This window comes from Vicugna pacos, chromosome 11 (genome assembly GCF_048564905.1).
Source record: "Vicugna pacos chromosome 11, VicPac4, whole genome shotgun sequence".
NCBI lineage: Eukaryota > Metazoa > Chordata > Mammalia > Artiodactyla > Camelidae > Vicugna > Vicugna pacos.
The window spans coordinates 53,334,207-53,350,361 of NC_132997.1; the positions used below are offsets into that span (position 1 = coordinate 53,334,207).

The window sequence follows — 16,155 nt, forward strand, 5'->3', positions numbered from 1 at the left end:
AGTTTCTCTTATGTTTGTTAACAGTTGCTGTATATATTGAGTTACTCCTTTGTTGGGTGCATATATATTTACAATTGTTACATCCTTTTCTTGGGTTGACCCCTTGATCATTATGTAGTGTCCCTGTTTGTCTCTTTTAAAGTCTGTTTTGTCTGATATAAATATTTGCTACTCCAGCTTTCTTTTGGTTTCCATTTGCATCCCTTCACTTTCAGTCTGTGCGTGTCCCTCGGTCTGAAGTGGGTCTCTTGTATACAGCATATATATGGGTCTCGTTTTGTATCCATTCAGCCAGTCTGTATCTTTTGATTGGATTGTTTAGTCCATTTGCATTTAAGGTAATTTTTGATAAGTATGTTCTTATTGCCATTTTCTTAATTGCTTTGAGTTGTTTTTTTCCCCCTTTTTAATTTTGTTCTTTATTTTGTTATTTGATGACTGTCTTTAGTGCTATGTTGGATTCCTCTTTATTTTTGTGTCTGTTGTCTATTACAGGTTTTTAGTTTGCAGTTACCATGAGGTTTTGGTATAAAAGTATATACACACATACATACATACATGATTGTTTTAAGTTGCTGACCTCTTAATTTCAAATGCATTTTATTTCTTTATTTAAATATAGTCAATTTACACTGTTATATCAGTTTCTGGTGTGGAGCATATTGTTTCAGTCATACATGTATGTACATATGTTTGTTTTCATGTTCTTTTTTGTTATAGGTTACTACATGATATTGAATATATTTTCCCTGTGCTACAGGGAAGAAACTTGTTTATTTTGTATACCAGATGCACTTTAAATACCTTGCATTCATACTCCCCTCATGATTACTGATATTGATATCGTATTTTACAGCTAATTGTTTTGTGTATCCTTTAACTGCTTATTGTGGATACAGATGATTTTACTACTTTTGTCTTTTAACTTTCCTATTAGTTTGTGTGTAGATGACTTCCTACCTTTACTGTATGATTGCCTATACCGGTGAGCTTTTCTGTTTTGTAATTTTCTTGTTTCTAATTGTGGTCTTTTCTTTTCCACCTAAAGAAGTTCCTTTAGCATTTGTTGTAAAGCTGGTTTGGTGGTGCCTAATTCTTTTAGCTTTTGCTTGTTTGTAAAGCTTTTGATTTCTCCATCAAATCTGAATGAAGCCTTGCTGGGTAGAGTATTCTTGGTTGTAGGTTTTTTCTCTTTCATCACTTTAAATATATCATGTTACTTCCCTCTGACCTGGAGAGTTTCTGCTGAAAAATCAGATGATAATGTTATGGGAGTTCCTGTGTATGTTATTTGTTGCTTTTCTCTTGTTGCTTTTAGTATTTTCTCTTTATCTTTAATTTTTTTGTTAGTTTGATTACCATGGGTCTCAGTGTGCTCCTCTTTGGAATAATACTGTATGGGAATCTCTGTGCTTCCTGGACTTGGGTGACTATTTCCTTTCCTATGGTAGGGAAGATTTCAGTTATTGTCTCTTCAAATATCTTCTCAGGCCCTTTCTCTCTCTCTTCTCCTTCTGGAACCTGTGTAATGTGAATGTTAGTTTGCTTAATATTTTCCCAGAGGTCTCTTCCTTCTTTTCATTCTTTTTTCTGTTATATGGCAGTGATTTCCACTAGTCTGTGTTCAAGCTCTCTGATCCATTCTTCTGCCTCGTTTATTCTACTATTGATTCCTTTGAGTGTATCTTTCATTTCATTTATTATAGTCTTCAACTGTTTGATTATTTTTTATATTTTTTAACTCTTTGTTAAAAGCTTATAACTTCTCGTTCTGTGCATCCATTCTTTTCGTTCATGATCATTAATCTGAACTCTTTCTTGGGTAGATTGCCTGTCTCTTCATTACTTAATATTTCTGGGGTTGTACCTTGTTCTTTTGGAATATATCTCCCTGCTACTTCATTTTGTCTGGATTTCTGTTTGTATATTTATTATGTGGTGGGTTAGTTAGATTTCTTGACCTGGGAAAAGTCGCCCTTTGTAGGGGGCATCCTAAGTATCCCAGCTGTACACTCCCCTCTTGTTACCCATGGGCCAGGAGCTGACTGGTCCCAGGTAGGGGTCTGGGCTGTATTTGTAAATTTGGTTCCTAAGGCTATGGGGTCATAGATTTCTTGCTTCTGGTGTCTGCCCCCTGGTGGGTGAGGCTAGTCTAGAGGCTCCTGCATACTTCCTGGTAGGAGGGGCTGATGCCTGCCCACTGATGGGTGGAGCTGGGTCTGGCTCTCTGGTGGACAGACCCATGCCTGGGGGTGTGCTTAGAGGGGGCTGTGGGCTCAGAAAGTCTTAAGATAGCCTGTCTGCTGATGGATGGATCTGTGTTCCCACCCTGTTAGTTATTTGGCACTTAAGCCTACAGGCTGTTGGGTGGGGCCAGGTGTTGGTGCTCATGCCCCAAGCAAGATGTCAGCCTCCAGGTGAGTTTATGCAGACGAATATCCCCCTTCCTTCTGTCACCACCAGCTTTTATGTTCAAAGGGTAAGCCACAGCTACACTGCCCTCCCACCCACCCCCTGAAACCTCCAAGACCAACAGACAGGTTTGACCCACATTCCTGTGAAAATATTGCTTCGGTCAACCCTTGGTCCCCGTGTATGTGAGATTTTGTGTGCACTCTTTAAGAGTGAAGTCTCTGCTCCAGTCCTATGAAGCTCCTGCAATTAAGCCTCACTAGCCTTCAAAGCTATACATTCTGGTGGCTTCTCCCAATGCTGGACCCTCAGGGCTGGGGTGCCTGACAAGGGGCTCAGAACTCACTCCTGTAGGAGAACCCCGCAATTTGGTTATTCTCCAGCTTTTGGATCACCCACTGGGGGTTATGGGACTGGAATATGCAAGTGCTCCCCTCTTGCTGTTCTGCTGTGGTTCCCTCTTTATGTTTCTAGTTGTAGAAGATGGTTTTTTTTGGTAGGTTCCAGTCTTTTGTTTTTGTTTTTGTTTCTTTGTGGGGTGGGGAGTAGATTATTAGATTTGTTTGTTTATTTTTAGAGGAGGTAGGGGGTGTTGAACCCAGGGCGTAGTACATGTTATGCACTCTGCCATTGGAGCTATATCTTCCCCCTGGTTTCAGTCTGTTTTTATTGATGGTTGTTCAGCAGTCAGCTGTGGTTTTGTTGTATTCATGAGAGGAGGTGAACTCAAGGTCCTTCTCTGCCATGTTGACAAGATTGGGTTATTTATTTTCTTACTGTTGGGTTTTAAGAAATTTTAAAAAATATTTTGGGTAGCAATCCTTTATTAGTTGTGTCTTTTGTGAATATTTTCTCCGAGTCAGTGGCTTATCTTCTCATTCTTCTGATAAATGTTAACTTTTATAATTGAAGGTTAACCCTATAGAAATGTGCACCAGTTCAAAGTATATGTCTTGAGGGGTGGGTTTAAGTCTGGTAGGGTGCATGCTTAGCATAAGCAAGGTTTTGGGTCAATCCTCAGTACTTCTAATTTTAAAAAACAGTGTGTGGCTTTATTAATTTTCTAAGAGAATGTATAATTGGCTTCCTGGTGTAGATTGAATTTTCATTTCTCTTATCAGCGAAGTTGAGTGTCTTTTCATAGGATTAAGGGCCATTTCTGTTTCTTTTTTTGTGAACTATCAGTTCACATCTTTTGCTTATTTTTCACTGAATTACTGCTCTTCCCCCCCTCCGTAGTTTTAAATATTAGGGAGGCTGTTTCTTTGTTTGACAGGTCAATAACATCTTCCTCTGCTTTTTAAAAATCAGTCTTTTCACTTTGCTTTTAGTTTGTTTTGCTGTATTTGAGAAAATAATTTGAAGTTTCTCAGATGTATACATGGAATCTCTTCCTTTTTCCTCAGCTACTTAAGTGTCACTGTCTTCCAGAATTCTTCCTATTATCTTTAAAGGCTTTAATAAGTATCTTATGTTCCCGTGATGCCTTTTGTTGATCTTAGCATTTAATCACAATCCCTGTCTCACTTGTTTTTCTATAGACAGTAAACTCCTTGAAGATGAAAACTCTTTTATTTATCTGTGTGTCTAGTGCTTAGAGCACAAGAAGTTTACAGTAAATATTAGTGTTTGGTATGAATGATTATTTCTTCTTTGTTTCTTTGATTTTTAGTGCCTTTGATTTTATAGCCATTGCTGTCTAATTTAAGTACTCTTCATATGTTGTTGTTGAACCAACCAGTCTTACTCATTCTTCTTGTCATCCTGTCATTTTCTGCTCTTTACTATATTTCCCATGAAGATTATTTTCGAGAAACATTGACTCGTTTCAGGGGCTTTGTGAAGGATAACAGATTTGTGCATTTTACTTCTGTCTTCATAATTAAGATTTATGGGAATATTTTGATGTAAATAAATGATGCCATACTTCTAAGTCCTTTTTTTTTTTGGGGGGGTGCAGTATGTTATATATTTTTGGTTTTGTGCGTTACTGCAATATACTTTTATAAAAACACATGCAAAAAATATGCACAAAAAGTGAGAGATGAGTATAATGAACTTCCATGTACTGTTCATCAGCTTCACAAATTATTAACTCATAGTACTTTAAGGTAAGTGCTTAAGATAATGTATCATTTGAGCAAATTCCTGGAGGCTGTCTAAGGGCTAACCTCCCACCCTAAAATGCAGAATAAGTAATTAAGATATAATCTGAATTTATATATAGGGATTTAAACCTCCTTGATATAATCTGTTTCATTATTGAATAGCTGCACTTGTACATTAGCTAAAATGTGCTTCTGAAGAAACCCTGATTGATTCAATTTTAATGTCTCTGCAACAATAGACTTTCAGTTTATTGAAGACATAGCTTTCTTATTAGATTAAAAAGTTAACTTTAAATGGTGTTTTAAAAGAACTTGTGGTACTATTAAAAAAACTGATAGACAATGCAGATCTTAAAGATACTAAGGAGACAGTTTCACTTTCTTTATTGATTTGTCAGTGGCTGCTGACAGTCTTCTGAAGGGCCATTATTTTAATTACTGACTTAAAGCTTGAACATGTTTTAATCACATATGAAGGTTTTATATCTTCAGTGTTAAAATGGCAGCCTGTAAGCTGAAACCTATTTGTTACGGTCACATTGCCTTTCAATTCTCTCAGCATATCCAGTAGATATTTATTTATGAGATCTGTAAAGAATTGTTTCCTGTCAGAAATTGCTAATTCAGATTATTTCATTAATTTCAGGATCACTCCATAGTAGTATTCATATGGTAATGTATGTGTCAGTTATGATCTTATTGTTAAAAAACAAACAAGCCAAATTATTTAAATGATTCCCTTTCAGCTGGACTCTGTTCTTTTTATTGGTAATGGCTTCAGATGAAGAGCACTTTCTGAGAGAATCCTTGTGAACCGTTTACTTCTTCCCCAAAATGTTCAATTCACCTAATTTTCTGAATTGATTATGCCCTATGATATATTTCTGCATTTACCACATTGAGAATTTTGTGTGGAACGTATTTGTTAGGTTTTTCAGAATAACTGAAGTTACACTTAGTCTGTATTTCAGCATTTCCTTAGCTTTTTTGTACAAGATAAACACTGTATTTTATTCTTATTGGGAGTTTAAAATTAGAATGTAATGTGTCTCTTCTTGATTTCTGTAGAGCAGGTTGTTGCCCTGGATGCCCAAAATATCGTAGCTGTTTCATGTGGAGAAGCTCATACATTAGCACTAAATGACAAGGGCCAGGTGTATGCTTGGGGTCTCGATTCTGATGGACAGCTTGGCCTGCTAGGATCAGAGGAATGTATCAGAGTACCCAGGTAACAAAGGTGACCAACAAGAGGTCTTTAACAATCTTTTATAATAAATTTGTTATCTAAATTATTTTGCTTACTGTGGGCATTTAAGAGTTGACACCTAATTACTTCTCCCCTCTGAGTTCTTAAGGCATTTACTAGGTAGGTTCTTGCCTTTAATTTGGATTGAGTGCTATATTTTGTATACTCCGTATTTTCCCCAAGTCATTTCTGTTTGTAAAGAAAAAGGATGGGGAATATATACTTTATTATAAATTTTCTCTTAATAGGATTTTTAGGTGGGCTAGACTGATTTAAACCATTAATTCTACTATCTTGAGTACCTCAGCTATTGAAATATTTATTAAATATTAGTTGGTTGCATGTATCTTTTTTTCAGTGTTTATTTTTATTGAATATAGAAGTCCCACATGTTTAAAGCATAAAAAGAATTCATTTTCCACATTTTTACATAGTAGTGACCACAATTTAATTTATGCTAACCACAAATCTGTCATAGAATGTTTTCAAAATTTAAAAATAAACAATGACTCATCAATGTTGTAGTCGTACAGATTTACATAGGGGACAGCCGTTGCTTTAATATTAATAACTCTAAGAGCATGAACATATCTAGGTAAAAATATAAAGATTTAAAGAAGAGTATCCAATTTCTTTTATATACATAATTAATACACTAATTCATGCTTCAAGTTTAAAATTATATAAATTCTTGCCTCCTTAAACTCTTGTTTTTTCTTTGTAGTAATAGTTTTAGGGACAAAAGAGAACTCTCCAGGGAACTGAGGTATTAAACTAATTTTAGATTTGTCTCAGGTAGCCTTTTTTTAATACACATTTAGATATTTTGTTTTTAACTTAATGTAGATAGTGTTTGTTTTGGTTTAAAAAATAACAACCAGGATAACAAATTGGAGCACGGGAACTAATATATTTTAGAACAGGAACTCTTACCATTGTTAGAAATGAGTTAACGAAGAAAGGCAGCTAGTTCCTTCAGTAAGCCCATAACCTTCCATCATATGTATATGTTTATTTAAAAGCTTAAAGTATACATGTATAGTATTTGCTTTGTTTTAACATATTGAAAGTTTATTTCATCTTCAGTTTGACCTTTTATATTTGTTCTAGTAATGAACTGTCGAGATTTTTGGATACATCATCACATTCACATGTTTTTAAATAGAGCTTGTAACCAAATTCTACAAATTCCTTCTTCTTTGTTTCTTCTGCAATAACAAGTAACAAACACACTTCCCATTATGCTTTTTATGTCTGTTACTGTGATGCTGTTGTGAGAAAAAATTTTTTCCTTAAGCTAAGTATATTGTTGTAGAATGGGATTTTATTTAAGATTTTAAGAATTTTGTGTTTAAGGATTGAAAAGGGACTTACTTGTTAGGTTTTCTAAGACGATATTCTCAAAACCATGATTCATGGCAAAACTTGTTAGTTTCCCTTATTTTTACTCCACTTTATTCTCTTAATTCTTATGCTTACAATTTTTTTTTTTTGCTGTACAGTTCTGGTGTAAGAGATTTTAGTCAGGAATCCATAGATGATTAATAAATGGAAAGAAAGTTACTATAAGGAGAAACTTTTATTATATGACAATTTATTTGAAGGTTGCCCAGTTATGTATTTGTGACTACTGTTCTGTGAACTTAGATGGGGACCTGAAAGAGATCTTAACTGAGTTCTTTGGTTTAAACTTCTCTATTTATGTATTTATTGAGCATCTGTCTTAACTCTAAGGTGTGTAGTAGGGCATTTTTTCCTGTTCAGCGTTCTTGGTTTTTCTTGAACTGATCTGTTTTATTGTGACATACATATCGTTTTTACTGACATTTTCATTTCTTAAAAGACTATTTAGTATTTCAGTAGAAATAGATTTTTAGGAAAGACTATTAGTGATTTTTTTGCCCTTTAAAATTTCAGTACCAAATCATTTTTTTAGATGCAGAGTGTTTTCTAGATGCTTAGAGATGTCAGCCAGCTTTGTAATTTTCACATACATTTTTAATAAAACCTGTATAGAAGATAGGACACTGAGATAACATGTGAATATATTTTTTAAAATTAGCATTTATGATTTTCATAAGGGTGATCGGGGAAGTGAGGATTCACATTTGACTGTACTTTCTTGAAAATAAAACCCATTTTTATGCCAATAGATGACAGTATGTAAATTAGGTGACACTTTAAAATTAAAGATGAATGTAAAATTAATAATGAATAGCTTATATTTGAAGCTCTTACTATTTGATAATCTCTTCCTGTTTCTAATTTTGTTTTGTTTTGAAATCATTACTTCTTGGGGAAAGACAGATTATTCAGTATCAGTGGTCTCTGTAGACCTGCATTTCTGGTTAGTCATTTCTTTTTATGTAGGATATGTTATGCCTTAATTTAATTAATTAATTTTATTTGTTTAGGGACATGTATCTTTTTTATTGAAGTATAGTCAGTTACAATGTGTCAGTTTCTGGTGTGTATTACACTTTTTTTAAAAAAGTTAATCCTTAAAAAAAGTTAATCCTAATTTTACTGTCTTTTAATTTAATGTAAGAAGAATAACTGTTGGAAATAAAGTTGTAGTTTATTTTTTAAAGTTCTGTTTTTGGGCATTTGTAATAAGAAATTATGACAGGATGGTATAATATGATTATCCTTGTGAGAACAGCTATTTTTGGACTATAGAAACTTAATTAAAAATGTATGAATTGTCAGCCTGGTGAAAAATAAAATTGATTTTCTTGGTTTAATCAGTTTTAAAAGTATATTACAATTAGCTGTATAGCATTGGCATCTGAAAGTTCCAAACATTTTAAATTAAAAAGAAAGTTAAAGAATATTTCTTAATGGTAGAGACTAGACGCGTTGTTAGCCTAAATTTTTCAAAATGGAAGAGTTGGTACTAAGACTTTTCTCAAATCACTAAGAAAGTTGTGGCTTAATTGGGAAATGGAAATTTGTTGATTATGTTTTACTGGCAAAATATATTTTTAAAACCACTTTATTGAGGTATGATTGGCATATAGAAACCTGTACTTACAAAATGTATATGCCATGATGAGTTTGGTATTGGCAAAATATTTAATACTTTAGTTCTTCAAATTCTTAGTTATATAATGTAAACTTTTCACGAGTCGTTAATAATAGTTGTTACAATTTTATGTTCATAGACAATTGCAAATGCCTGGTTTCTGCCTATATTGCCACCATACATTAAGTTGGAAAAAATGTAACAGTACCACAGTACATCTGTTTAACAATTTATGTTTTGATTTTTAAGTTAAGACTTTGCAAAGAAGGGTGTATAAATTTTATTTCCAAGTTTGTTATATTTTCTTAGAAATCTCAAACATCTTCCAAAATTCAGTAATTATTTTGTTCTTTACAGTGAATAATTTTAGTGATGTCATAGCCATGTAAAAATGTTTGACATATTCTAAACCTTAGGGAGTTATTTTAAATTGATAAACAGTTATGAAATATTTACCCTAGACATGTGAATTTTGATTTTCTTTTCATAGTTCTGATTAATTAGGAATCTTTATGTAGAGCATATATACATGTAAATATATACTTTTTATTTACAAAATTTATTCTGACTTATTTTACTTTTCCTGTTAATCACATTTGAATCCTTTTAAAAATTAAAGGCCAATAAAGATGTACATTATCTTTTTTACTTAGTGGGGATTATTTTTGATGAATTCTATAAAATTCAGTTTTATTAAGAATTTTCTAATTTGTTACCTCTTTAAGAAGAATGGAACATGGTAAAATTAAGTTTTACCATTCACAATATTTTTCTTTCTTTTTCTGTTTTATTCCTGAAAGCTTAAAAAAAAAAAAAACAAGAAAACATATCCTTTCCTCTTCCCCACCCCCAGCAATCTTCAGTGTATTAAATCTGGAAAGAGATGAAGGGAGATTTTGTTTGTTTGTTTAAAACAGTAATGCCACAGAAGAATATCTTTCCTTGTCTCTGTAGCAGATATGGCTAAAGAAGTTAGCATTTATGTTATATTCCAAGCTTTTTGATAATATTTTGGTATTGGGAGTCACTGAGTTTAAATTGCTATGCAAATTTAGAAGTTTTTTGGGCAAACTTTAATGCTAAAGCCTCAAGGACATTATAGATTCACTTCTAACAGTGGATGCTTTACATAGTTTTTTTTTGTTTTTGTTTTTGTTTTTGTTTTTTAACATACTTTTTGCCAGGCACTATGGTAGGTGCTAGGGATTCCATGAGTATAAGATAATAATATGCCTTCACAGAGCTTATTGTTTAGCAAAATATAATAGTAATAATTTAATTAATAAGTACGCCGGTAATTAATGGAGACAGATGCTGTGAAGGAGAAAACAAGGTGCTATGAAAATGTAGTATTTTGAAAAGTTTTACTTGGTCCTGCAAGTTGGACTTCATACTTGGAGCCGTTGGTGTTTTAAAAATATTTAATAAAGTTCACTAGTCAATGTATGATGTGCCTAATATACATAAGCAGTAATAGTAAATGTTGAGTAACTTCAGCACAGTTGTACATATCCATGTATTTTTTTATTCCTGTTTTTACATTGCCGGTGTTTGGGTTTGCTAACTGCAAGAAAAAAAGACATTTTGCTATATTTGAAAATCTGAAGGTGCTTTGAATCCTGCTAACCTGTTGGATTCTGCTAAATTGTAGCAGTACAACTTTCAAGTTTTGTAGTTAAGAACATAAATCCATTAAATGAAAGTCTTTCTAATACAACAATATGGAATTAGAGTAACTGTCCTTTCTCCTGCTCAAAATTTGATTTGCTGAAGCTGCCTCCTGAAAATCATGGGTATCGACACTCTGGTCAGAACTTGCTCCGGACTCTAATATGGCAGAATCAGGTCAGGTGGCAGTATCAGGTAAAGGGAAATAAGAAACATATTCTATTTTCTCCCCTTCTTTTTTTCTTAAAGACATTCATTCAGGAAAAATAGTAGAACGACCAGGTGAAGGGGAACTACATAAAGAAAACCTCGGATGATTGATGCACAGAGTTACATTGATTTTTGTAGTGTTTTAGCAATTAACCTTTACAGTTAGAGTGCAGTTAAGGAAAAGTCAGAGATTGGGGGGAAAAAAGAAAATATGAAAACATAAAGAAGAAACACAAAATGACAGAAATATGACTGAACACATCAGTGATCGTAATAGATGTGAATTGATTAAATTTCCCTAGTAAAGAATTAAGTTGAATATCACTGATTTACATGTAAAGCAAAAGGGTAGTCCAAAGGGAGTAAGTTTCATAATTTGTGAATTCTGAGCACTAGATGATAGGAATCCCTGTTGATTCTTAAGGAACCCAATAGAGGAGAACATACACGTAACTAGGCCAAACATCCTTTTTAGACAAGTTAGATCATGTGCATTTGTTTTACAAATATATTGCCAAGTTTCACACATTTTAAGCTAAAGATTTTTTAAATTTTGATAATAAAACATGCATTATGAAGGCACTGAGGTGTGAATGTAGTTTACTGTGCTGAAATACTGTCCTCTCAAAAGTGTTTTCTCATCACATCTGTTGATTTTTTTTTCATATCTAGATTTTGTTTATTGATTTTAGCATAAATTTTTGGTAAATTGGGCTTGTATGAAAAAAAACAGCATAAACTGCTACATCATGCTAGTAAGGAACTGCTTGCTGGTAAGGAAACTACTTGCACATAATAGATAGTCAGTAAATACTGTAAATAAATAGCATTCAGGGATCCGTTTATTAAATGGAATTAACTAATCCTGATCTCTCTTCTTATTTTTCTAGAAATATTAAAAGTTTGTCAGATATCCAGATAGTACAGGTTGCTTGTGGTTACTATCATTCACTTGCACTTTCTAAAGGTAAGCATTGTTTTTATTTTCTTTCCCTTTTTCAGCTTTATTACTTGATACTTTAATTCAGCAGAAATTCCTCCAACTTTGTTCTTAAAAGATTGTTTTGGTTCTTCTTGATCCTTTTCATTTCCATATACGTTTTAGAATTAGCTTGTCAGTTTTCACAGATACTCAGATTATTGGGATTTTGATTGGGATTGCTTTGTCTCTCAAGTCAATTTGAGGAAAATTTTTACAATATTGAGTCTTTCAATAGCCCTCTTTATTATACTTTCCTTTTAATTTTTCTCAGTAGCATTTTATTTTCTGTGGAGAGGTCTTACACAAATTTTATTAGATTTTTCCCTAGATATTTGATATTTTTTGTTATTCTGCATGGTGTCCTTTTCAAATTGTTTATTGCTAGTATATAAACATGAAATTTATTTTGGTGTCTGAGTGTTCTTTAGTCTGCTAAACACTATTCTGCCATAGCTGGGGAAGTTTATAACTTGCCTAATTTAATTTGATCTCATAGATAAACTTTATATGAATAGAAATACAGAAGTCGTCTAAGCATCCTGTTACCTTTGTTTGCTTATTTATTTAACTTTTTCATATGCTAGCTAAGGATTATAACGAGTTAGTAAGGAACCTGCATATTATTTGTTTTTTATCATTGAAAAGAAGTTCCAGTGGCTTCATTATCATTTTTAATACTTTTAATTTATTAAATGTCCAGTGAGGCCCACTAAGAATAAAACGCTACTAGAGCTGTGGGGAAAAATACAAATAAGTTGAGAAACAGTTTTAGGAACCATGCCATCTAGTGGAAGAGGCAGATACACAAATAATACACTTGAGGTGAAAAAAAAAATACATACTACTTTTGGTCAAGGTAAAAAGTAAAATGCTATGGGAATAAGGAAAAAATTGTAATTAGTTTCATTCAGTAGGACTGATAACAGTAAGGAAGGGATTGGCATCTAATGCAAGTCTTGAAAGATAATTGGAGGCATGTTGTGAAGTAGCTAGGGGAAATGTTGAGGATTGGCTAAGGTAATAACACTAGTAAAAGTGTAGAATTAGGGAAGTATTTTGTGTATTTGAGTACTGGTGTATAGTTTTTTGTGGGTATTGTGAGAGCACGGGAGACATACTCATCTTTAGTTGAGGGTGAAGTAAAAGATTTGTTACAAAGGGCCTTATATGCCATATAAAGGAATTTGGATTTATTCCATCTAAGGAATGAAGTAGGGGGATGAGGCTGGCATCCTTGTATTCTTTGTTTTTACTTTGCCTCCTCCTCTTCTGATGCTTTGGTAGGTAAATCCAAGATAAATTTAAACCCAAAGGTTTTACTAATGAGGACAGTTTTCTACCATACTTAAAGGTATTCTTTTGCCTTATTCAGCTTCATGTTTTAACAGTATCGTATTTATTCAGTGGAATTTTTTTTTGGATCACTCAGCATGAACTGGGCATATTAGGGTGTACAGTAAATGATGGTACACAGTACACTACTAGCCTTTTTGGTACAGACACACAAATAACAACATAATCACATATTGTGAGAAAGGACTGTAAAGAAAAAAGTTAGGATAGTTTAGATCCTATAATGGGGAGACTGAACTTAATCTGGGAGATCAGGGAAGGCTTCCTACAAGAAGACAAAGATGAGGGTAACTTTGAGGCAGAGGAAACAGCAAGTATGTGAGAATGGGCATTGGAGAATGTAAAGGAAGGTGTGTATGGCTAGAGTACAGTGAGTGAGGGGAGAGACTCATATGAAATGAGCTCAGAAACATAGGTAGATCATACAGAGCCTTATAAGCCTTGTTAAAACTGTGTATCCCAAGAGCAGTGAGAATGCACTAACATACTTTTTTTCAGATGAGCAACATTATCAAATCTACATTTTTTGGTCAACTCATTTGAGATTATAAAACAAACACACAGACATACGAAATTTATAGAACAGTTAATTTGAAACTTTATCCAGACCATTATTATGGTGTCTGCCATTTGTCAAATCTACATTTTTATATCTTTGTGTATATACAGAAGTCTGCTAGTATGTGCCTAGAGTATTCTGGAAGCAGTTGGTAAAAGTGGTTGTCTCTTGGGAGAGGAACCAGGGGTCTAATTTGGAGGGAAACTTTTAAGAGTTGTCTATTTTATAGTATGAATTTTTAAAAAATCAGTTACAATGTGTCAGTTATTAGTTTAGTGCTATTTAATTAAGAAAAATAAGTAAAAAGATGTCTAAAGTTGCAAAAATGGTTCCAGTAGGGGTGCAAATGTGGCAAGTAGGGAGAACTATTATAGGAACCAGGTGAAATGGTGAGGAGTGGATCTATTTGCCATATTTTTCTATAGAAAGAAAACTATATAACTTGGTGATAGAAGATAGATTGATAACAATCTGTGTGTAAGAGAGGAGATGAGTATGAAGGACGACTCCTTATGTCTGTGGCTTATGACGTGTGTTGCTGAATCAGTTAAGATGTCATTTACTGAAAATGGGGGACACTAGGAAGAGGTGCAGGTATGGGAGATAGGATGGGGGTTATGAATTGAGTTGAAGGCATGCTGCGCTGGAGATGCCTCTGAAGTATCCAAGTATAAATGTCAGATAAACAATTGGATACATGAGTTTATTGCTCAGAGAAAAGATCTGGGCTAGAGCTATATTTTTAATGTGATCAGCATATAATTGATAACTGAAGCCTTGAGCTTGGATCATTGTCTCTTGGGAGAAATCATAGAATAAAAATGAGACATGAGGAATATTAAAAAGAAACAGTCCTTTCTTAAGGAGCATCAGGAAATGAGATTACCTCCAGTTATGTGACTTACTCATCAGTAAATCAGTTAAGTGAGTCAAACTAAAAGTCTACTAATACAGAATATTCTAGGTAGTATTATGTTTCCATATAAGAAATAAATTTAATAAGAGTACATGTTATTTTCATCTGAGAATAATACCCCCGAGCTGATGATCTTCAAATGAAATTTTGTATGTGTGAGAAAAATAGTTAATTTTATGATTTTTCTTTTACAGCTAGTGAAGTCTTCTGTTGGGGACAGAATAAATATGGCCAGTTGGGTTTAGGCATTGACTGTAAAAAGCAAGCGTCACCACAGCTGATTAAGTCTTTACTTGGAATCCCTTTCATGCAAGTTGCAGCAGGAGGCGCCCATAGTTTCGTACTTACCCTTTCTGGAGCCATCTTTGGATGGGGACGCAACAAATTTGGTCAACTAGGTCTTAATGATGAAAACGGTATGTTCTCATTATTTATAGATAAATATACTTTTAAAAAGAGATGATCTTTTGAGATGGAACAGTGAGTCTTAGTGTCAGAGAGAAATGTACCCTGATCTTCCCTGATGTGAAAATGGGATGATAGGTTAATTAAAAAATTCCATTTGATAGTAATATTTTTAGGAGATTATGGAAAGGCCAAAAATTTTATTATAAAAAAATACAGAAAGTGTATCTGGACAAACATCTTTATTGTTGGATGTTTATTAAAAGAAAGTTGAAAAACATTATTTCAAATTGGTACCACATTATCAGCCACCATTGGCAGAAAGAAGCTGTAAAATTATGCTGTAAAGTAATTTAAAGTGTTCATCTGTTTTTGTTTTTTAAGGAAATATTTAAATCTGAGTCATTAAATTAATCACTGTTAACAGTGATGCTGGAGTCTTGAAAATAAGCCTTTTGAATTTTAAAAAATTATAACTACTTAAAACAAGTTGGGATCTTGGAATCTGATTTTTCATAACTACATTAGGTTAAATGCTAATATTTGAAATACAGAAACTAATTTCTTGAAGTTCAACATAATTGTAATGACTTAAACAGACAAAACTCAGTTGTTGATCTAGTAACAGCTGGTAATGATAAGCAAATAATAACTCAAAGAATTTAAAATTATTTTGTTCTGCATAAGGAAAATATATCAGGTTAGAATATTGTATCTCCTTTTTGCTACAAAATAGCAGAAACTAATTTTCAAGCTGCTAAAAGTAGGATCCAGTGAGCTTAATTATCATGAAGTAAATGTAAAGAATGATGTGTATATATATTGGAATCAGTCAAATAGCTTTGAAATCCCTTGATTGCTGAGTCCTGTGCAGATTGGCATTTGGGCAGTTTAACACTTAAATTAATCCTTCAGAATCCCTCCTTTATCACAGTAGCATGAATAGAAAGGCCTGGGAACCCAAATTAGTAGGCTTGTACTACAAAATAATTGAATTGTAGTTAAAAATTATGTAGTCATCACTGTCTACTGAGTTTGGGAGGCTGTAGAGAAGCATTTTGGAAGGGTTTTAATTTTAAAAATACTGTTAATGTCTCTTGTTGAAATTTTCAGATAGGTATGTTCCTAATTTACTAAAGTCACTAAGAACTCAGAAAATAGTTTATATTTGTTGTGGAGAAGATCATACTGCTGCACTAACCAAGGTATTGTACTCATAAAACTTCTTTATTATTACTCATTGTAGTTATTTTATGGTTAGTGAATGTTTT

The 16,155-nt window shown here is 33.2% G+C and overlaps 1 protein-coding gene across 6 annotated transcripts in view; it reads left to right on the top strand.

Moving 5' to 3' along the window:
• HERC4 (HECT and RLD domain containing E3 ubiquitin protein ligase 4) overlaps positions 1-16,155 on the top strand; it is a 142,951-nt gene that overhangs the window by 29,558 nt on the left and 97,238 nt on the right. For all 6 annotated transcript variants that reach the window (XR_012077394.1, XR_012077395.1, XM_006212920.4 and 3 more), the window contains exons 3-6: positions 5,589-5,748; positions 11,560-11,636; positions 14,674-14,895; positions 15,998-16,089. Coding sequence is in view for 4 of the 6 variants with exons in the window: in XM_006212920.4 (XP_006212982.1) it covers positions 5,589-5,748; positions 11,560-11,636; positions 14,674-14,895; positions 15,998-16,089 (551 nt within the window). In the remaining 2 variants the exon portion in view is untranslated. The remainder of the gene's footprint in view (positions 1-5,588; positions 5,749-11,559; positions 11,637-14,673; positions 14,896-15,997; positions 16,090-16,155) is intronic.